Source organism: Clarias gariepinus, chromosome 6 (assembly GCF_024256425.1).
Source record: "Clarias gariepinus isolate MV-2021 ecotype Netherlands chromosome 6, CGAR_prim_01v2, whole genome shotgun sequence".
Lineage (NCBI taxonomy): Eukaryota > Metazoa > Chordata > Actinopteri > Siluriformes > Clariidae > Clarias > Clarias gariepinus.
This window is the reverse complement of record NC_071105.1, coordinates 21169529-21191583: the sequence shown is the minus strand read 5'-3', so window position 1 is coordinate 21191583 and position 22055 is coordinate 21169529. Positions and strand designations below refer to the sequence as shown.

Genomic DNA, 22055 nt, shown 5'->3' with positions numbered 1-22055 from the left:
ACTAGATTGGGAAATTCCTCTGGCTGAGCCAGTTACCTCCCACAGTCCAAAGACACAAAGATCTGGCTAATTGGCTTTCCCAAATTTCCCATAGTGTGTGTGAGGTCCCACATTATAAAAAGGGGATAAGTACAATGGTACATGAGATAAACTTACATTATTTTAGTTTACATGTAACGAATACAAAATTTCACTTTTTGAATAAACTTCTAAAATAATTTTTTTTTTGAGATGCACGTTAGGCTGAGCTGAATATTCCACCTTGTGTTAAACACTAAATGCCCCAGTAACTGTCTCGGAGGAGTAACTGCGTATGCGCGTGCCTGTGCGCGCGTTTAGGTGTATAATCATGCTGCGCTAGATTAAACTTTAGTGCACATTAGAGGGCAAACCCTAAATTTCAGAACACCCTCGTTTCAATATCACCAGCAAAAAACAATCTCAGGTTGTTTTATTGTTCGTACAACGTTTTGGTTAGATCACCGATTATAAGACCGATGGATTTCCTTTCGGTTAAGCGACACTGCAGCACTTCTTCCTCTCGCTGCTTCCGTCATGTGTCGCGCGTCACAACCGTGAAGAGTGTCAGCAGAAACAGCGCGAAAGTTTGCGTCGGCGGAGCAACAATGCCTTAAAAAAAGGCTGTTTGTCTTCCAGGGTTTTTAATCGGTATGTAGGACTTGCGATGCGCCGCGGTGATAAGACATGACGTTAGCACAGCGGTGAATTGTTAAGATGCTGGAATTAGGAGCGGTCTTGTGAAGGTAAGTGTAACGCTCCCCTTGCAGCCGGAAAAAAAAGCAAGGCGAGGGAAATATAACGTTAAACTGTTGCTGTGAAAACACGGAAATTAGTTTTCTTTGCTTAAATAAGCAGACGTTCTCATTAAATACACGCTATACCACGGCCTATATTCTGAGCGCCGCGTTTCCACTTGAGTTATTAAGGAGGAAGTTATCATCTTGTTGTCTGTTGCTTCGTGTCGCTGTCATTGTCTCTGGTGCGAGTGACGGCGCACTTTGACATAAACGTTGGTGTTTTCGCTTCTTAAACCGGGGAAATTCTCTTTCTTCACTCACTTTATTTTGAAAGAGGATGTCTTATCACCTGTAGTGTTAACCTGCTAGAATATTTTGAAGCGAACTTGTTTTGAAGGTCACTAAAATAACCAGTTTGATTTAAAGCATAACCTTTATGGTATGTTAGTGATTCTCTCTCTCTCTCTCTCTCTCTCTCTCTCCTATTGCTTTGATTTGATTGACTTCATTGCTGCTTCACATTCCTAGAATTCCTTTCTGTGTGGATTTGGGCGTTGGAATCAGGGACACTGGATTAGATTTCCATAACCTACTGGTCAAAAGCAATTTTACTAAGGCAAAAAGATGGTTTGGCCTGTCACAAGGTTAAAATGTTACTAGCCAGTCCTCCCTCAGCTTTAGTAAACTGGTAATAATGGCTAGTTGCCAATAATCAAGTGCTTGGACAAGCAATGTTTTTGAATGTAAATCGTTACAACACATTTTACTCACTCACTCATTGTCTGTACTGCTTTTTACTGTATTGGTTGCGGGGGCCTGGAGCCTATTTTATGAGACTTTGGGCATTAGGCGGGGTACATACTGGATGGGGTGCCGGTCCATTGCAGTGGGCGCACGTACACGCACACATGCACATTCGTACACTACAAGCATTTTGGGAATGGCGGTAGCCTAACCTGCAGGGACAGAATGTATCTTTGGACTGTGGGAGGGGAGCACCTGAAGGAAACCCACCAAATACGGGGAGAGCATGCAAACTCCATGCACACAGACCGGAGACAGGAATCAAAACCGGACCCTCTAGGTGCAAGGCGACAGTGCTAACCACTTAGCCGCCCCAAACACGCGTCATTTTAACCTTTTATTTTTTTTTCTTTTTTTCTCAGTGTAGCTACTAACAAGTGTGTAAATGTATGTGGTTGGTCCTATTTAATAGTCTGGTATCCAGATGTCTCTGCCACCCCACATCCAGTGGTCCTAGGATAGTTTCTGTATTCATCAAAACCCTGGCTAGCATAAAGCCATATTGAACATGAATTAATAAGTGAATGGAGATTACATTTTCTTCTTGAAAAAAAAAAAAAGATATATAAAATCTTGGAATATATAAGAAGTCCAGGTCCATATTATCTCTTGTACATGTTTATCTCTATCTTTAATATGCTCTATTTTTATTACATATTACAGCATGCGTATAACGTCTATCTTACCTTTTAGGTCTATTAATAATGGACAGTCCATGTTCTGTAAATCGACGGCAGGCATGGGCTCAGTGCAGCCGCCATTGGCTCACAGTGGAAGATGCAGAGCTGCATGCATCTGCATCAAGTAACTTGCGTACCACTCCAGGTGCACAGCTCTCTCTGCAGGATGAAGTATTTCCTGAAGGTATGATGCAAAGTAGTATGAACAATTGAATTTTATACATTAGTGTTTTACCTACAGAGAAAAGTTATAATTTTAGCAAAATGATCGGGATACACTTTTATAAGATGAAGATTACTTTCCAAGTCTGACATGTAAAGCTTGTAAAGGATCAAATCCAGTGTGTTGGTGTGCATATGATTTCAACTATAATGGCTTTTTGTTCTGTTTGCTCAAGCATGTTGCCCATGCTTGTAAAAAGGAACATATAATAAACAGATATATACATATATTTAGCTATTTGGTTAAAATTTACATGTTTAATTTGTGTTGGTTTTATGTAAGTTCAAAATCATATTTGTACCATTTTCTAAATTTTTTACAAATTATTAACTTTATTATTATTATATATTAACTTTTGTTAAGCAGCACTGTAATATTTGTTCATTCTTTTTTTTCACTCTTGGGATTAAGTATTCTAGTGGCCTTTCTATACTGTAACTAGCTGCACATATTTGTGATTATCAGTGATATCATGAGATTGGATGCATGCTGAGTTTGCTTGTTTGCTGATGTGTTCATAAATATTATAGTTAAACTGAGAATGTCATGTTATCCCTCAGCACCTAGTTTGGAACTCTTTATTTTCACTTTCTGCTTTTTCATTGTAAGCTGAGCTACTGGATTTGCTAGTCTTTACCTTATTAAAAAATATTATATATATATATATATATATATATATATATATATATATATATATATAACATTTATATCACCAAATCTTACTTTTATTTCTTGTTTTATATCTTTAAGGACATCTAACAGGACACTCTCATGTCTTTTGGCAAGGTTATGGTCTCTTGTATCAGGGCATTTCGAATTATTTTTGCAGTGACGAGCCACTTTTCCTTGTTTGAAATTGGTATCTATGATTAAAAAGGAGGATTTTTTATTTTAATACCTATGGAATGAGCCCCAGGCCAAGCAACAAAATGACTTTACCATTGCTTTGCAGAGCTTTAAAGTTGTGGAAAGATTACCATTGGACTGTTAACCCTAAGTATTCCTAGCTATATCTAAAAAGGATAAATTCCATTTTAAATACAATTATAAAAGTCATTTTAAGTAGTTACTGGTGTTGGCATCCAGCACTTATGGTAATCAGTGATCTTTGAAAAATAATTTCCTGTCACGTGATAACTTTGCCTATTATCAACAAAATTGCTCCCTGAATGTTGCACCACCCAGACTTTTAAGAAGATGAATTAACTTACATAGTTACCCACATTATTTTAGACGAAAGATATTGATGTTTCATTTTTTTTTTTTCAGCTTTAAATTACTCTTGTAAGGTTTTTGTGAACTGTTTAATTGGTGGGCGTTTTATTTAGATTTCTTTTTCTTAAAAAAGCAAGCTTTCTTATTTATTAATTTTTTTAAAGAAAGCATGATTATGTGGTAAAGTTTTGATCGGCAAAACCATTGACATTTGAGTTTTATTGGGATTTGTTTAAAGAAAAAGGTTATTTTTATTAATGGTTACAATCTCATTGCCTGATATTTTAAACCGGGTAGATACTGTAGTTCTAAGACACGGTTTTTAGCTCCCAATTAAATCAGTAGGTGCTAATTGGACTAAAACCTGCTACAATTAGTACTGTTAGTGTAGTACATAATGAAAGTATAATGCCACATCAATACTGATCTGTTGCATGTTTGAAGAATATCTTTGTATCTTTTAGGATGGATCAGAAAATTGTAGCTTTATTATTGGTACTCTGTACTAATTAAACAGTTTGCATGAAGACAGGTTGTCTCATGTTTTGTGTAGGAACTAATGGAAAAAGTTTAAAAAAAAATATTGTGCTTAGTAATCTAAATGCAATGTCAGTGACATCCTGTTTGTGTTGTATTACCAAGTACTTAGAATAGATATTGCATAATGCCAGCCATGCTTTTGTATAAAAACAAATGAGAACAATATTTGCAAAGGTTACAGTGAACTGGAGGTGTGGTGTGGTGTTTTTCTTGATTAAGGCAAATATGGCAACCACTTGGCTTGTATTAAGGGAAGGCTTCTAACAGAATTGGTTGAATTTTATAAATGTGTTTGTAAGAAGTTACTGTGTAAGCAAATTATTTTGTGGGCTTGTTTTTATGCCTATAGTCAAAACACAAATAATCTCTCTCTCACACACACTCGCACACACAGGCTAACAGTTGTTTATATGTATTTCCACAGGATGCTCTACAGGAAAGATTGAAACGTGGCTCCAAAGCTGTGGGTAGGTTTAAGTGGAAACTTGTGAATCTGATAAGGTTATGACAAAAATAAGAGGAGAAATTAAATACCAATTAAACCATTAAATAAACTGGAATTTAAAGCAATGACATGTAGAAACATAACCTGAAACAATTACAGCTGGACCTTAGAAGAGAAGCAGGATATAGAAAATGTGAATGATCGTAGTGTTTGAAGTCTGTCTGTCTGTCTGTAAGCGTTCTCCATGAAGTTGTGATTCATTTTCAGTCCAGCAGGTTATTGTGTGTTGCTTTTTTTGTTTTGTTTTTTTAATCTGAGAATCTTCCTGCATGACTGCAATTCGCCCACGAACCATGTTGATTCAGATGTGATAGAAGTAGCTGTTGTCATTTTTGCTTTTGCCAGCTCTCATACTTGTTGTTTATATGTATAAATTCAGAAATGATGCCAGTCAAGAGAACCCAAGCCAGCACACTCTGGGTAAGTTAGGGGGGAACCCTGAAACAATATAGAGCAGTTAGAGCACAACAGAGTTACACATCATCTGCAATAAACCTTAATGTTCCAGAGATCAAGTGGCAGAACAGTCACAATGTATTCTGTACAAATCCATTTTCTTTTAAAAGCATGGTGTTTTCTAAGAGGTAATAAACATATGTCTTTTCTAGAATCTTTGCTGAAGACTGCTAACAGTTTTGAGGATGACCTAAGCCTTGGGGCTGAAGGTACATAAAATCAGTCCTATAGAACAAAACTCCTATAAGTTTTTTATTTATTTATTTATTTTTTAAAGCAGTTATAATATTGATATTTGAAGCAATGTGACCAGTGGTATGGGTGTCATATAAGGTATAAGCATATATATATATATATATATATATATATATATATATATATATATATATATATAGGTATATAAATTTTTTATTTTTTTTTGTCCGTCTGGGTCCTGCCCATAAATTCCATAGGATGAGGCCTGCATAGTTTTAGGCAAGTCCTAACTTGTTAGCTGATTGGATCACTTCTCTCAGTATTTTGTAAGTGATGCGACACTTATTAGTGAGTCTTTCTGAAAAAATTGCCACTGTGGTAATACAAAAAAACAACAACAAATTTAGTCATTCCTCACACCTGGACGTAACAACACAATAATCAATAGCAATAATCAGTGCATTAACTTGTACGCACACGCCCAAATGCAATAAAACAAGATTCATAATTGTTAATGTAAGAAATTCATTATTTTATGATACAATTTTATATTATGTCTTTCTGTTCCAGCTACAGGAGTAGAGTTTGGATTGCAAGATGAAGAGTTTGGGTAAGGAACGTGTTGCATTCAGTCATGGTGAAATCTTTCCCTTGAGGGCTAAAGGTTATTTACAGAGATACTCACTTCTTTTACTGGATTTCTCTCCAGGCCCTGTCCATTACTCCTGCCCCCTCCTAAATCACGTCGCAAAGATTTACACACAAGGTTTAAAATCTGTTTACATCTTTAACAGCTGTTATATCAATGTCTTTTGTCCTAGTAATTCCATATTTCCTATATTGTCAGCAGCACACCTCAGCAGAAGCTTAATCTGCCATTCAGAAACATGGGCCACAGTATGGCATCTAGTATCTTCTCATCCACCACCAATAAGACTGCTTCCAGGTCAGGCATCACAAACAAGTTGTGATTCTCCAAGTGGATTTTCAACTAAAAGCATTGTTTCCATTAACCATTGTCCCCCCCTTATTGTCTCTCACATTTTTCTTCTTGCATACACAAGTGTGTCTGAGGTCCTGCAGTTGTGTGCTGAAGATGCAGAGGAGACTCTGTATCAGTTAGGATTTGGTTGTGAGGAGCCACAAGTAACGGCCCGTATTCCAGCTCGTTTCTTCACCTTCCCATCACAGCTCCGAGGCATCAACTTTCGCCTGTTCCTCGAGTCACAGCTGCGGCGCATTCGTGAAGAGGACCCTAGCCTCTCACTTGCAAGTAAGAAAGACTAGTTTTAATTAGCATGTCAATGGTGGTTTGAAGAAAACATAACTTCAGCCATAAATATTCCACCTTTGATGGTCGTGATCTCATTTCTATATCTTGGAGCATGTAAGGAATTTGAAAGCAATCATCTTCAGATCAAGAAAAGTTTTAAATCAGAAAACCAATTTACATTCAGTTATTAAAGTAGTGGTACATTCAAGGAGAAGTTGTAAAATTAAATGTTGGGAAAAGAACATTACGGTCACTTTTCACGAGTGAGTTGCTAGGCAACTGATCATGGACACAAGCTAATAACTGAGGATAATGATTCATCTATACAGACTATGTAAAGGCACAGTACAGTAGAAATGGGTGATTTCAATGCACATTTCTACACTATGTATAATTTAATTTGCATAATTTCTACCATTATTGAAACATTTGTCACAACAAAATAGTAATAAAACAAACAATACTGCAGAAGTAAAGTGGTGGGCAAAAGTATTGATACAACATGTGACATTTATTATATGCACTGTCATGCACAAAATGTGTGATCTCACTAATTAGTTCTCACCTATCTGGAGCACGAGTTGTGCATATTGAAAGCAGCTGGTTTAGTTGATGGATGGCACAAATATGGTGCAGGACTTTGCTTTGCTTTGGGGTGTCCACCTCTGTATGAAAATAGCTAAAACTTGGGAATTCTCAAGTGAATTACAAATATCTCTGGCAAGAATCTTTACATGATCTTCAGGAAACAATGAAGCAGGCATGGATTGACCAAGTGACACCAGAATACTGCAGATGTTTTTTTTATTTTTTTTTACTTTTTGCCAGATCTGGCAGTTTTTAAAGAATAAAGGACTTAATGTTAGATATTTACTGTTGTACTGTATAGCAAATGGCGGCACGGTCACCTTGCACTCCAGGGTCTGGGTTCGATTTCTGTCTTGGGTCTGGGTTCGATTCCAGCCTTGGGTTTGAGTGCATGCAGTTTAAGCATTTTCCTTGTGCTTGGTGGATTTCCATGGGGTAGTCCAGTTTCCTCCATTGTACAAAGACATACAGTGTAGGCTAATTGGCAGTCCCAAATTGCCGTGTGTGTGTGTGCACGCCCTGTGATGATTGTCAACCTATCCAGGGGTAGGCTCCAGCCACCCTCCGTGACCCTGTATACAGGTTTAAGCAGTATAGACGAAGAGTGAGTGTAAAGACTTTATTTCATTGCATAAAATGAATTATCTTCATTTTGTCATTATTTGAAAAAAAGTTTAGAATGTCATTAAAACATCAAATTTCACTTGTCTCAATACTTTTGGCCACCACTGTAGTCAAGATCAGGCTATTTGAATTTTTTTTAAACACGTTGAACATGACCTTATCATGGTCCTTTAATCTGTTTATTAAAAAAAAAAAAGGAACTGTAGTGTAAAAAAAGAAAAGAAAAAAACTTGACTAGCAGCACAAGCAAATTTTTGCATGAAGAAATAAACTGCAGGTACAGTGAAATCCACCACAACAAAGCCTGCCAAAGAACAAAAGTGATGTGGTCCTTTCTTGTGGTAAACTGTTGGCTGTAAGGCTTCCAGGGAACCGTTTTCCCATGTCCACCTACTTCTAGTTTTTATGAAAAGAGCTTTTCTATTCTATGACAGCATTTGCATGACACTTTTTTTCACTATTCATGAAACAGTAGAAGGCCTTAAAATAATCAAGATCACTGAACATACAACCTGAATTAGGTTTCATGAAATTAATCTAAAACTGATGATTCATGTGAAACCATTTATCATTCTAAGAAGTAAGTAAATTTGCAATACTAATAAGTGTATTACATGTTTGGTGGATCATGATTTGCCTGTGTAAAGATCTATCTTGACATTATCTTCCATACCTCCCCACCCCCTCTCCAGGTCGTTTCCGTCAGGTGGAGGTGTTAACAGCAATGGCCAATGCTTTCTATTCTCTCTACTCCCATGTATCTCGGACACCTCTTCAAAAGCTGGGGCCCCCCGAATTCAGCTTTTCTTCACCCACTGTGGAACGAGGCATCGGTCAACGCTTCTTTGGCAGCATTCGTACTGAACCACGGTCTCCTGTGGAGCGTCTCAAAGACACGGTGTCCAAGATGTGCTTATACACACGCGGATCGGACTCTACCTCTCCAAATTATTCTCCTCGAAAGAGAAACAGCCTTCCCGATGTGGCTGAAATGATGATGGGAAGTGTGAGGGGGAGAGAGACCCATGACCAAAATAAAGGAATGTGTAAACCAGGGCAAGAAGTAACTCACAATGTGAGTGATGAAAAAATGAGCAACCATGACAAGACTACTAGTGCACATAAGCAGAGGATCCAGCGGTGGTCACAGTCAGGGCAGAGAGACGGTGTTAGAGCAAAGGGCTCCCTGTTTAAGTCGGATAATGCATCTCTGGAATCTAGGCATATTCGGAATTCATGGGATACAGACTTTGATGAAGGTTCCTCCAATTCCTTTTTACATTCTGAATCCTCAAAAGATCCTTCTGATACTAATGCACCAGCTCCTATTATTACTTATGATACAGTTTCCCCTTATGTAGTGGAGCATGTACATAAAGCACCTTATAGGTGGGTAGAGACACATGGTGCATCAGTAATGGGTTTATCAACAGCTGGTCATATGCTGAACCCAGACTCATGTGCTAGGACACTTGAACACAAGCCAGTTATCACTGATCCAAAATTATCACCAGCATGGAACAAGGGTGAGCTTATGGTAGAAATACCAGCAACGTCAACAATTTCAGAAGGTGATCCCGTGTCCCTTCACTCAAGCATCACAAAAGAGGCGCCGTGTCAGATCATGGTAACTGGATGGGAGGATGATGCTGTTCTCCACAGTGACCCATTTGAGGACAATACTTATTTCATGTACCCTGGTAGTGCTGTGCAGATGCAATCAGACCAGCAGAGGTACCTGAGCCCCAGCAACCCTTCAAGTGACCTCATCAGCTGCCAGCTGAAACAGGCTAACTCATTTGAGTTGGAGGAGGTATGAGCTACCCATATCTTCCTTTTTTTTTTTAAATATATAAACGTAAGACTTTTTATTTATGAAACAGGTGATGTGTTGAAGCCTTTGTATGCTAAAACAGACATGCATTGTAAATAATAAACAGGGCATGCTGTTGAAGTTGACTTTTATCCAAAAGTGCCATGTCCTGAAGTGTTTTATTTCTATTATACCATAGCAATTTTATTAGTTACTTATAAGAAAACAGTTTGGTTTAACTTGGATTATAAAAGCTATAAACCACCCTTCTTTCAGTTTTTAAAATAATTTTTAAGTTAATAATAATTTCTGTATTATTATGGTTCTTGAAAACCACAAATTCTCCTATGTTGGAAAACTTAATAGCTTGTTTGTGAAGCACTTCCTTCGCATATATCAATTTCTGTATAATAATTGCTATAAAGGTTTTGTGAATTATTTGTTGAAATAGAAATATGCTGCCTATTCAATGTTTCAAAATGGGCAAATTAGTGGCATGCATCAAGCAAATCTTAAAATGGAACTGGATGTAGAACTGTCCAACACAGTATTAAAACATGAAAGTATAGTGCTGAACTGTCAGCTTTGCAGAAGAAATGTGGTAAAAAAACAAAAAAAACAACGCATGACTGTCATCACATTTAAATAAACCTTGGAGTTGCCACTTCACTTTAAACTTGGTTCCAGTCCAAGAATTTGGTTGAGTGGGATTCCAAGGGTGCTTCTATCTAGTGGAAAAATATTGGTACGTTTCATTGTTTGCATCACTCTGCTTGTCCATGTTCATTACATAAAATCTCTCCTAGTTTGAATTATAATTATTTTTTAACAGTATTTTTATTTTCAATTTATGAAAGGTTGTAAGCCGAAAATGAAATGGAAGCAGGGAGCCTAGTTTCAAGGGAAAGTTCCATTAACAGCACACAATGTGCTTAGCAATTCATGTGTGAAAATAACCTTTCATGTTCCCAGTACCTCTCTGAATCCTGGAGTATGCCTGTGCCATCAGGGATCATCAGTGTGGTCTTTCGGTACATTCAGGTAGCCAGCTAACTTAATTTTATTGCCACATAACGTTACTGAGCAACAGAAGCAACTCCAGATTATAACACCATACGAATGTACAATCATGGCCAAAAGTTTTGAGAATTACATAAATATTGGAAATTGGAAAAGTTGCTGCTTAAGTTTTTATAATAGCAATTTGCATATACTCCAGAATGTTATGAAGAGTGATCAAATAAATTGCATAGTCCTTCTTTGCCATGAAAATGAACTTAATCCCAAAAAAACATTTCTACTGCATTTCATTGCTGTCATAAAAGGACCTGCTGAGATCGTTTTAGTAATCGTCTTATTAACTCAGGTGAGAATGATCTCCAGCCTTGTGCTCGTCAAAATTATGTCAGGCTGATTGGGTTAGAATGGCAGACTTGACATGTTAAAAGGAGGGTGATGCTTGAAATCATTGTTCTTTCATTGTTAACCATGGTGCCTTGATGAGAAACGCGTGCAGCCATCATTGCGTGCCATAAAAATGGCTTCACAGGCAAGGATATTGTGGCTACTAAGATTGCACCTAAATCAACCATTTATAGGATCATCAAGAACTTCAAGGAAAGAGGTTCAATTCTTGTTAAGAAGGCTTCAGGGCGTCCAGCTAAGCCAGGAGCGTCTCCCAAAGAGGATTCAGCTGCGGTATCGGAGTGCCATCAGTGCAGAGCTTGCTCAGGAATGGCAGCAGGCAGGTGTGAGCACATCTGCACGCACAGTGAGGCGAAGACTTTTGGAAGATGGCCTGGTGTCAAGAAGGGCAGCAAAGAAGCCACTTCTCTCCAAAAAAAAAACCATCAAGGACAGATTAATCTTTTGCAGAAAGTATGGTGAATGGACTGCTGAGGACTGGGGCAAAGTCATATTCTCTGATGAAGCCGATCTTTCTGATTGTTTGGGGCATCTGGAAAAAGGCTTGTCCGGAGAAGAAAAGGTGAGCGCTACCATCAGTCCTGTGTCATGCCAACAGTAAAGCATCCTGAGACTTTCATGTGTGGGGTTGCTTCTCATCCAAGGGAGTGGGCTCACTCAAAAACACAGCCATAAATAAAGAAAACCAAAACACCCTCTAGCAGCAACTTCTTCCAACAATCCAACAACAGTTTGGTGAAGAACAATGTATTTTCCAGCACAATGGAGCACCGTGCCATAAGGCAAAAGTGATAACCAAGTGGCTCGGGGACCAAAACGTTGAAATTTTGGGTCCATAGCCTGGAAACTCCCCAGATCTTAATCCCATTGAGAACTTGTGGTCAATCCTCAAAAGGCGGGTGGACAAACAAAAACCCACTAATTCTGACAAATGTTATATCACCTGTTATCACCCAGATGAGGATGGGTTCCCTGTTGAGTCTGGTTCCTTTAGGTTTCTTCCTATTGCCATATCAGGGAGTTTTTCCTTGCCACTGTCGCCGTCACCCTTGGCTTGCTCATCAGAGACATTTCAATTTATCATTCATTTATTCATCTCATTATTATCTAGACACATTTTTCTCACACATACACAATTTTTTATTTTTTTTTTACTGAAATTGAAAAAAAATTGTTTATTTTTGTGAAGCTGCTTTGAGACAATGTCCATTGTTAAAAACGCTATATTAAAAAAATTGAATTGAACAAACTCCAAGAAGTGATTATGAAAGAATAGGTTGCTATCAGTCAGGATTTGGCCCAGAGAGCATGTCCAGTCGAATTGTAGAGGTCCTGAAAAAGGGCCAACACTGCAAATACTGACTCTTAAAATAAAAGCCTTTGAAACGTATGAAGTGCTTGTAATTATATTTTAGTACAACAAAGAAACAACTGAAACAAAGAAATAAAAGCAGTTTAGCAGCAAACTTTGTAAAAACTAATATTTGTGTCATTCTCAAAACCTTTGGCCACAACTGTACAGTGGCCACTGTGCATGATGGGAACATTGCTTCATGTTCTTCCCCTTTTATCTCTGATGCACCGATCACTCTGTAATAGGGTCAGCCCCGTTTCGTCATACCACATTTTCCATTGCTCCAAAGTCCAATTTTTATGCTTCCTAGCAAACTGAAACCTTTTTCCTGATTTAGCAATCACTGACCATTAGTTTTCTAATGCCCACACAGCTATTTAGTCCCAATCCTGAGTTCACCGTTATATTTGGAAATGCTCTTACACTATTAAACATCACTGGGATTTCTATTGCCGATTATTATGCAACTTCAGCAAAGAGTGTTTAATCACCATTCATGGATTTTTTTTTTTTATCACATTTCTTCTGTTCCTACAGGTTGTAATATGTTTAAGTTCTTTACTCAATTTCAATAATTCAAAATCTTCTTGACTTGATGCAGGTCATAGAACCGTTCTAAAGGTATAAACCTGTTTTTTATTTATTTATTTTTAAATAATTATTATTATTACTACTGGTACAATTTTTTTCTGGACAGCTCTCCCCAGCTGTGCTACTGTTGGATCACTGCTCTGCACATTTTAGTGTTTTCCTGGCACATACCTTCAATTGAGAGAAAGCAATAAAGCTGTTAATTAGCTGATTAGTTAAATGGGGGTGCTGTGAGCTGAGAAAACACAGCTGTGAAAACAGTAAAATGTCTTTTTTTTTTTTTTTTTTTTTAAATAAATCTAATACACTTACAGTGGTAGCTCAAAGGGTTAAGACACTGAATTACTGATCAGAAGATCGGCGGTTCGATCCCCAGCTCCACCAGGTTGCCACTGTTGGGCCCTTGAGCAAGGTCCTTAACCCTAACTGCTCCAGGGGTGCCATATCATGGCTGACCCCAGTTACGCTGGGATATGCGAAGAAGCAATTTCCCTCAGGGATTAATAAAGTTCTAATTATTATTATTATTATTTATTAAGCATGCTTCTATGAAATAGTTAATTACTTGAGTCTATTCTGAATAATCATTAATCTGTTGGTTAGGTGCAGAGTGTGGGAGAGGAGGAGAACTCATCAGTGGAGCAATGTAGTGCATACACCCTATCAGTCATGACATCTACAGATCAGAAATGTGAGTCATACAAGTTACACTTTTTTTATAACACTGTTTTTACACTTTAATAGCACTGTCTTGCAAAAGGCTTTCCTGCATATTGAATTACTTTAGGCCATTTCTTACTGAGACGAAATTTACTGTAATTCTCTCAGAGGAAAAAAAACTTGTGAACTGTATGTTCGTGTTAAAAAAAATTAACCACACATGAGAACAAGGCCTTATTGCTGTTAACATCGAGACATGCACACGGACTTGCTGCTGTTAACACCAGCGCACACAGTAACAAAATGGTCTCTTACAGGAAGTCATGAAGAAAACCATGAGAGTAGGAAGCCACATTCTCAGAAATTTGCATAGCAGAGAGTAAAAGGAAAGCACTTGCTGCAATAGATTAATGAACTAATTTTTATGTATTCATTGACTGTCAGGTTCACCCCTGAGGGGGGATAGTTTCCAGTCGGACAGCAGTGGCTATGCTGAAGAGGAGACACACAATTCTGTCACTTCATCTAGTAGAGAAAATAGCTGAAGACCAAACCCCACACTTCACTCATCCCTAATGATCTATTTTTTTATAAGAAAATGCATAGGAGCTTTCTCAGTCATACCTTATTTGTTTTACTTTTAAAGCTGAAATAGCCTTCCAACTGCAGCAGAAGGCACAGATATTTGTGTGTAGGCTATTTTTTTTAATCACTTGGCTGTGTGAAACATTCGGCCCTTTTGAATGTATTGCAGTTAGGCAGTACTAACATTAAATTAACTTTTTTGTTAATGTGGTTTTCTCTGGGATTATGTAAGTACATGTTTTAAATATTTATTTTGTTTTATTATAAATTATTTATTTACACATCAATGCTAATCAGTTAAATGGACAAGCAAATGCCTTTACATTGTTTTTGTTTGTTTGGTCTGGTTGTACCAAAAAGGAGAGCATGCAACACTGAATTTAAAATGTTTATTAGTTAAATGTTTAATTCTGCACAAAAAATTAAAACTACTAAAATTGTAATATACAGCACATGATCTTGTACAATATCATAATTGATCATAAAGGGAAAGGGCAATTTTGCAACATGTGAATCCAACAATCAAATAAAGAAAGATGGAGGTAGACTTGATGTACTTTTTTTTTTTTTTTTTAAGTTTTTGTTAAAATACAAAATTAATCTAGGGAAATGTTACGTTTTAAAAGGTCAACTTACCAAGGCCAACAAAACAAGGCCCTCAATAAAAATCAGTCCACAAACATTTTTGGATACAAAAGACTTCATCAGTTCATCTTTCATTAGAGCTCATGGAGAAAAGTCAAGTGTCTTTGGGGCATGAAGAATGGTTTGCCAACATGATGAGCCTATAACCTTCAGTAAGCCCCCAGTTTACAGTACTGTAGTTGACAGTGCTGTTGTCTCTAAGCCCATGTTTCTGATAAAGAGCACACGATCACTTTCCCCCGGCCATGATCTTGAGGTATTGGAGTGCGTTGTGTGCTGCACTGGCCCTTGCTTCATCCTGACTAGGGGCGAATCCATGACACACAGTAATAGGCTGCGTGGACAATTCCACAAGACACTGGTGCAGGCCACTCAGACTGCGTTCCTCTAGATAAAAAAAAAACTTTTATTTAGATTTTTGTCATAAAATGAGATGATTTACAGAGGAGAACCTTCACTCTCAAAGATAATAGACAACAGCTTCTTTTGTGTAATGATGAACTGTATTTACTTTTTAGAGTCAACTTTCTTTTCTCAATTTGGAGATGGCAATGGGTAAACAGAAATCTGCATGTTTTTTGTTTATAACAATTTGGAATAAACTCAGCTGATGGGACAATTATAAGAACTCTAATAATTTAATATAGTAGTATGGCGTCTAATCTGGCACCAATTAGTCTAGACACAGTCTTCATATTAAATTCATATTTTACTTCATAAAGTAAAAGGTGGTTCAAGTTGCAATGACTCAAGTAGTGATGACTACCATTACATGAATTCCATTAAAGTGTAAAACTAAACTGGATCTTGTACTTAATGTATTAGGTAAAGGCTGGTTCAGGCTTGTGATAACTACCATTACATGAATTCCATTGAAGTGTAAAACTAAACCTTGTACTTAAGATTCTGAACTTTTACATTCACTTTTCACATGCAGCTTTTTATTTTCACTATACAAAATTACATAATCACATCAACACAAAAATTTAAAGATGAGGTGACTATGATGCTCACCTATATCCAAATAGCTGACTTCAAAGCGCTGCTCTTCAGACAGATCTTGAAGCAAAGAGCAAAAGTTGGAGTTGGGCAGGCCCAGGGGGTGACTACGCAGCTGCAGTATCTTTTCTCCTGCTGAGTTGCGCAAAGAATCCCATGTACATCCAAAACCCTTGCATTTCCCTCCCTCTAGCCTGCCACCTATGTGCTAAAAAAAAAAAAAAACATATGGGGGGAAAAAGAAAATTATTTAAGGTATTTTTCATTGATCATGTCATGTACAGGTGCATCTCAATCAAAATATCAAAACATGATTTATTTAATTAATTTATTGAATAAAACTTGTTATATAGATCCTCGTTATATAGAATTATGGCTTATAGTTAATAAAAACCCCAAATTCTTAAAATTATTTTTTAATAACCAATTAAGAGAGATTTTTAACACATGTTGGACTACTTAAAAGAATGAACATGTACAGTACTCAATACTTGGCCAGAACTACCTTTGCAAGCAGTGCCACAGATCGATTGCCTCCATCCCACACCACAATGCAGCATGGGAAGGAGGCAATCGGTCTGTGGCACTACTGAAGTGAAGCTCAGGTTGCTCTTGATAGTGGCCTTTAGCACTTTTGTCTTGTTGGGTCTGGTGCGTCACACCTTCCTCTTCACAAGATTCTATATGGGGGTTTAGGTCAGGTGAGTTTGCTGGCCAATTAAGCACAGGGATGCAGCCAGCCTAATGAACCAGACCATTTAAAGGCCCAGGAAACCTTTGCAGGTGTTTTGAGTTAACTAGCTGATTACTGTGCGACACCATGAGTCTCCAATATTCTTATTTTCTGAGATACTGAATTCAATAGGTATAAGCCATAATCAAAATTAAAAAAACTAAACACTTGAAAGGTACAGGTCTGTGTGTATGAATCTATATAATGAGTTTAACTTTTTTAAATAAATTGCTGAAATAAATTGATTTTTTAATGATGTTTATTGAAATGCACCCGTATTTTTTAAGTGCAAACATCCCTCACCATGTTAAAGGTATCATCCTCCACCTCTGCTTCATGGCTACTGCGCATGTCTACAGGAACATCGTGGATCCGTGAAAGCATCTTTGCCGCTGCATTCCTCTTGGCAAGCTTTTTTGATGTACCACTACCTGTGAAAGTCAAGTAAACATGATTTCTTTAAAAAAAAATTTTACAACACAAATCCTTATACGCCAGTATTGTGTAGGTTCTCCTTCAAGTAAGCTTTGTCACTTTAACCATATACATTTAGTACACAGTGAAACGAAACAACGTTCCTCCAGAACCAAGGTGCTACGTACATGCAACATAAATTAGCAGAAAAACTAAACTTACTAAGAGGCCTAGTTAGCTGGCTAGCGGAGAAAAGACAGACTGACCTGACAACATAAATTAACAAAAACTAGCTAGCTAACCCAGGTTTTTTTTTTTAAACAGACAAGTGCATGTGCAAATGTGCAAACAAGAGCAACAAAGTGACAGTGCGACAAACACAACATAACATAAGACTCTATGATGTTGAGGTAGTGGAGAAACAGTAAATGTTCCTTAACGTAGCAGCAAGAATTAAGAAGTTAGTGCAAAAAGTAATCCAGTAACGAATATTGTGCAAAAGAGCATTTACAGGTTGGTGTGTACAATAGTTTGGTAGTGTAGATCAGTGTTTTTGCGCTTGTGTTGATAAGTCAGTTCAGTCTCAATGTTTTAAGGTAGTTGAGTTAAGCTGAATGATAATGTTTGTGTGTGTGTATTATCAGTCTAGTCCCTTTTTGTTGAGGAAACGGATGGCTTGTGGAAAAAAGTTGTTGCACAGTCTGGATGTGTGTGCTCGAATGCTTCAGTACCTTTTTCCAGATGGCAGGAGTGTGAAGTGTGTGTGTGAGAGGGGTGAGAATTGGACCAGTTTGTTCATTGAGATGTGAGGAGTTTAGAGGTCGGGGTGGCAACCTTTGGCTCTTAAACCAGGACTTGTGATGAAATTTCTCATGAATGAACATGTAAAACTGATTGACACTTATGTAAGACTTCAAGTAGGATATAGCGTTATTTTATCTGCAGTAAAAGATTTAATGGTGCAAACATTTTAAAGACAAGCCGTACATCTGTGAATGACAATCCTGGTGGAGGTGGCTTAGAGCACACTGTATTTGTTACCATGAACATTCAAGAAGTAGTACTCCTGATCCTTAAAAATCAACAGATAACTTGCCACCCACTTGCTGAAAAAGACATCTGTCTGTAGGAACTTTACACACAATAGTTTTCTCTAATATACTAACTGAAAGCCATTTACAGGAAATTAAATTTTAAAATGAACTTGAGAACATACATACCAATCTCAACAAATTTCTCTACTTTGCACGTCATTGTGAACTCTTTGCGATGTGCTGGCCCAGACTCTTGTGTGACTGTGTATTCTGGTAAACGCCAACCTTTCTGCACCACCAGTTCCTATAAAAATAAGTAAATATTTTACATTGTTGTTATGCACTGGCAAAATTAACTTAAAGTCTGAAAATAATCTCTCACTTGCAGAGCTCCAACTGGATTGCATTCAGCTTGTTGGCTAGAACTGGATAACTTAATCTCTGACTGGGAGCTGTAAGAAACACTCAATTCAGTCCACACAGTATACAGTCAAACCCTAAAATACTTGTTTAATATTCTGGTAGCATGAGCAGATAGCTCAGTGGTTAAGGCATTTGACTACGGTTCGGAAGGTCCCAGGTTCAAACCCCACGACCACCATGTTACCAGAGTTGGGCAAGGCCCTCAACTGTTCATTTGTATAATGAGATAAAAATCTTGCCTACCTTAAGCAAGGCTCTCAACTGTTCATTTGTATAATGAGATAAAAATGTAAGTCGCTCTGGATCAGAGCGTCAGCAATTAAGTTTCTATATATCTATAGTTCATCAGATGTCAGAATTCTCAAAAAAGCAATGCATGCTAGGCAGTTTTCTTAACACTTTCTCTTGTTGTTGGAAGATATAGCTTAACATGACCAAAAAGAAGAGCAATATAGTTACTGCCATACCATAACACAACCATAACAGCCAGAAAAACTGCAGGGGACACTAAATAAATGGTGCATTCTGATTACACATTAATAATAATAATCCATACACATTTAGAACATCCTTACCAGTCTCCCTCCAAGGGGATGTCTATGTCTTCAAAGTTTTCTCCCTCTATCACACTGCCCTTTAACGCCTCCAGCATCCCCCCTTTCAGCATCTTGAGAGCAGCTTCAGCGGCCTTGTGTTTAGCAGCTTTCTTGCTGGGGCCCTGGCCTGTGCAGCTAATCTCTCCCACAGACACGCGGAAGGTGAAGTTGGGCTGGTGGGCCTGACCTTCGGCCTTCAGCAGGTCATACACCGGTGTCTTGCCTATCCGCGTTCCATACTCCTGCAGCAGACTGATGGGCGTCTTCCCAGGATTCACAGCCAGCATTTGCTCTATACTGAGAACACTGACATAGAGGGGGTTGAAAGAGTGCGCGATAGAGGAATATCATTACAAAGCACAAATGTACTACCACCATCTGCAAACAATTCAGTCCTCTGTGTGTGTGTATTAACGCCTACTATCATTTGCTGTGGGGAAGCAAAGCTATCAATCAGCTACAAAATTAATAAATGGATAAGTAATCAATCACAATTACAATCAGACTAACGTGATTGACAATTTAACAGCTAATAAAAAAAATCTCAATTTAGTCAACATAGTATACAGCCTGGCTGATATGAGCAGACTATCAATAAAGCTAACGTGAAGTATATTACTGTTGCTCGTGTTAACTACAACATACCAGCCTTTATAGGAAAATAAAAACGCTACTTAAAAATGGACAAATGTGTTAAGTGGAAGGGTAAAACAACACAATTTGCAATTACATATCCATTTTTCTTACTCCCCATACTGCAGTAACGTAAATAAATGTATAAGACCCACTAGTATGCTAGCAACGTTAGCGAACCAATCTAAGCTAACAGGCTAACAGTCTGAACAGAAGCTTACCTGGTGCACCCAGAGTTTCTCCTGTCCGGGCTTTTCTCCTCGCTCATTCCACAATAACAAACAGAATGCCCTGTGGATTAATATCGCAAAATCCCCCCCAAAGAAATAAAGACCCCCTTAATATCATGAGCTTATAGTTTTGCTTGCCGGTAAACCGGTGAGGCGAGAGAGCAGCTCCTGCTCGTACACACTCACATGATCACACAACGCACAGTGTGAAGCTAGCGACACTGCAGGCCGAATACACACGCTGGTGTACATGTAGCGCGCGTACAGGTTGTACAAGTCGTTACCTTTATGCCTCGTGTAGTATTCGTTTATAGGAAATCCAGTTACATTTGAGGGTCTCTAGTCTCTATTATAACACAAATATATAAAATATTATTTTGAACAGTGAAGCGCGCAAAAAGTGAAGTGCGCATGCGTACGACGCAAATGTGCACGGTAATAAATCCTGTTCGCTTAAACTGTGATATCACGATTCAGACGTTTAAAAAATGCCATTTAAAAATACACTAACGTAATACACAGATGTACACAAATGCAATAATCACAAACCGATGAGGTTTTAAGGAAACGCATTACATTAACACAAGAAAATAAAACAGGAGACCTAACTCATAATTCCGACATACGGCATTTGTGACACTAATATCTCTTGGTGTCTGAACACAAGAAAAGAAAAGCATCTTAAATAGAGATAAAAAGTAATTACAAAATAAGTCAGCAGTGTGTGTGTGTGTGTGTGTGTGTGTGTGTGAAATTTCACGTAAGAAGCTATGTAAGCCCCTGTGGTCTTGCACCTCTAGGGTTGAGGGTTTGAATGCTACCTGAGGTCTGTGTTTTCTGTCTTAACTTGGTGGGTACTCCAGTTTACTCCCACAGTCCAAAGACATGCAGAGTAAAGTAATTGTCATTTCCAAATTGCCAGTAGTGGGTGCTTGTGCCTTGCAATGGAATGGCACCACATCCAGGTTGTATCCTCCTTGAACCTTGAGTCCCCTGGGATAGGCTTCAGCCCCCCACAAGTTTACACACTTTTTGTGTTCTTGGGTTTTGGCATCAGTAGTGTTCTACCTTGTAAAATAAAATAAATAAGTATAGTTGCAATAGACAGCTTTTCTCATACTAATTTTAGTATGTCTATACTTCTCGTTTTTTTTTTCCAATATGTGACCCTAAATCGTTTGCTCCTCCGTTATTTCTTATAATAAAATCCCTGCAACTATGAGTAGGGTGTGAGGCAGGAGGAAGGAGACAGATACAAGCAATTACTAAACAACCCAAATGACAAGCAAGTTCCGCAAACAGACAGTCAGCACTGTTCGTGTGATATGAGGATGACAAAGCAATCGTAAAAGCGCAAACAATTTTGCAGTGTTAGGTTATTGTGTCCATTTATTCGCTCACCCACTCACTCACTCATCTTCTATACCGCTTTATCCTGTATTCTGGGTCACAAGGACCTGGAGCATATCCCAGGAGGCTTAGTGCACGGTGCCAATCCATCGCAGGGCACACACACATACACACACTCATTCACACAATACGGGCAATTTGGGAACACCAATTAGCCTAACCTGCATATATTTGGACTGTGGGAGGAATCCGGAGTACCCGGAGGAAACCAAGCATGGAGAGAACATGCAAACTTCATGCACACAGAGACGGAAATTGAGCCTGGCCGGGAATCGAACCCGGACTGTATCTATTTAATAAAGTGAAATTACATTTTAAATAAATCATGTATAATATCCCATACAAAATATAACATGATTTTGCTCGGAATTAACTGAATTTTAATTAAAAAAAAAAAGAAATCCTCAGTTTCTTTCCCATTGTTCTGTATCTGCTCCTCCTAATTCATCACAATGTAGTCACAGGACATAGCAGGGAGGAAAGTGCTAGTAGGCACAGTGTAGCACAGGCTAAGGGGAGTTAAAAACATCATCTGTCATCAACCTCAAGGACAAGAAAACCATAACCTCATTAATCTTTGGAATGTGTTCTGTCGATGTTTTTACTTCAGGTGTAAGTAATGATACATTTTGCAGTTTTTTAGAATTTT

The 22055-nt window shown here is 38.0% G+C and overlaps 2 protein-coding genes across 3 annotated transcripts; one reads left to right on the top strand and one right to left on the bottom strand.

Annotated features, from left to right (window-relative positions):
- The first annotated feature begins 550 nt into the window (after positions 1-550).
- tespa1 (thymocyte expressed, positive selection associated 1) lies at positions 551-14841 on the top strand. 2 transcript variants are annotated; one of them, XM_053498531.1, is made up of 12 exons: positions 551-764; positions 2256-2426; positions 4645-4687; positions 5105-5145; positions 5334-5390; positions 5947-5986; positions 6086-6142; positions 6224-6322; positions 6441-6649; positions 8554-9674; positions 13648-13735; positions 14149-14841. In XM_053498531.1, exons 2-12 carry the CDS (start codon positions 2267-2269, stop codon positions 14247-14249), a joined length of 2016 nt encoding a protein of 671 aa, XP_053354506.1. In that variant the 5' UTR covers positions 551-764; positions 2256-2266; the 3' UTR covers positions 14250-14841. The 2 variants fall into 2 exon arrangements, with proteins under 2 accessions (XP_053354506.1, XP_053354507.1); XM_053498532.1 differs by having other exon boundaries at positions 552-764; positions 6227-6322.
- tarbp2 (TAR (HIV) RNA binding protein 2) lies at positions 14665-20403 on the bottom strand. The gene is made up of 7 exons (XM_053498533.1): positions 19988-20403; positions 19113-19439; positions 18497-18566; positions 18301-18418; positions 16970-17097; positions 15949-16141; positions 14665-15321 (listed from the first exon to the last, which is right to left on the bottom strand). The coding sequence occupies exons 1-7, from the start codon at positions 20032-20034 to the stop codon at positions 15164-15166; spliced, it is 1041 nt and encodes a 346-aa protein (XP_053354508.1). The 5' UTR covers positions 20035-20403; the 3' UTR covers positions 14665-15163.
- Positions 20404-22055: the final 1652 nt, after the last annotated feature.

What these genes read in the sequence shown, in the direction of transcription:
- tespa1 (XM_053498531.1), top strand. Translation starts at nt 2,267, where the DNA reads ATGGACAGTCCATGTTCTGTAAATCGACGGCAGGCATGGGCTCAGTGC. An exon ending in CCCAAGCCAGCACACTCTGG is followed by an intron (nt 5,146 to 5,333) that starts GTAAGTTAGGGG and finishes TGTCTTTTCTAG; the next exon opens with AATCTTTGCTGAAGACTGCT. An exon ending in GACATCTACAGATCAGAAAT is followed by an intron (nt 13,736 to 14,148) that starts GTGAGTCATACA and finishes ATTGACTGTCAG; the next exon opens with GTTCACCCCTGAGGGGGGAT.
- tarbp2 (XM_053498533.1), bottom strand. Translation starts at nt 20,034, where the DNA reads ATGAGCGAGGAGAAAAGCCCGGACAGGAGAAACTCTGGGTGCACCAG. An exon ending in ATCCAGTTGGAGCTCTGCAA is followed by an intron (nt 18,419 to 18,496) that starts GTGAGAGATTAT and finishes TTATTTTTATAG; the next exon opens with GAACTGGTGGTGCAGAAAGG. An exon ending in AGTCAGCTATTTGGATATAG is followed by an intron (nt 15,322 to 15,948) that starts GTGAGCATCATA and finishes TTTTTTATCTAG; the next exon opens with AGGAACGCAGTCTGAGTGGC.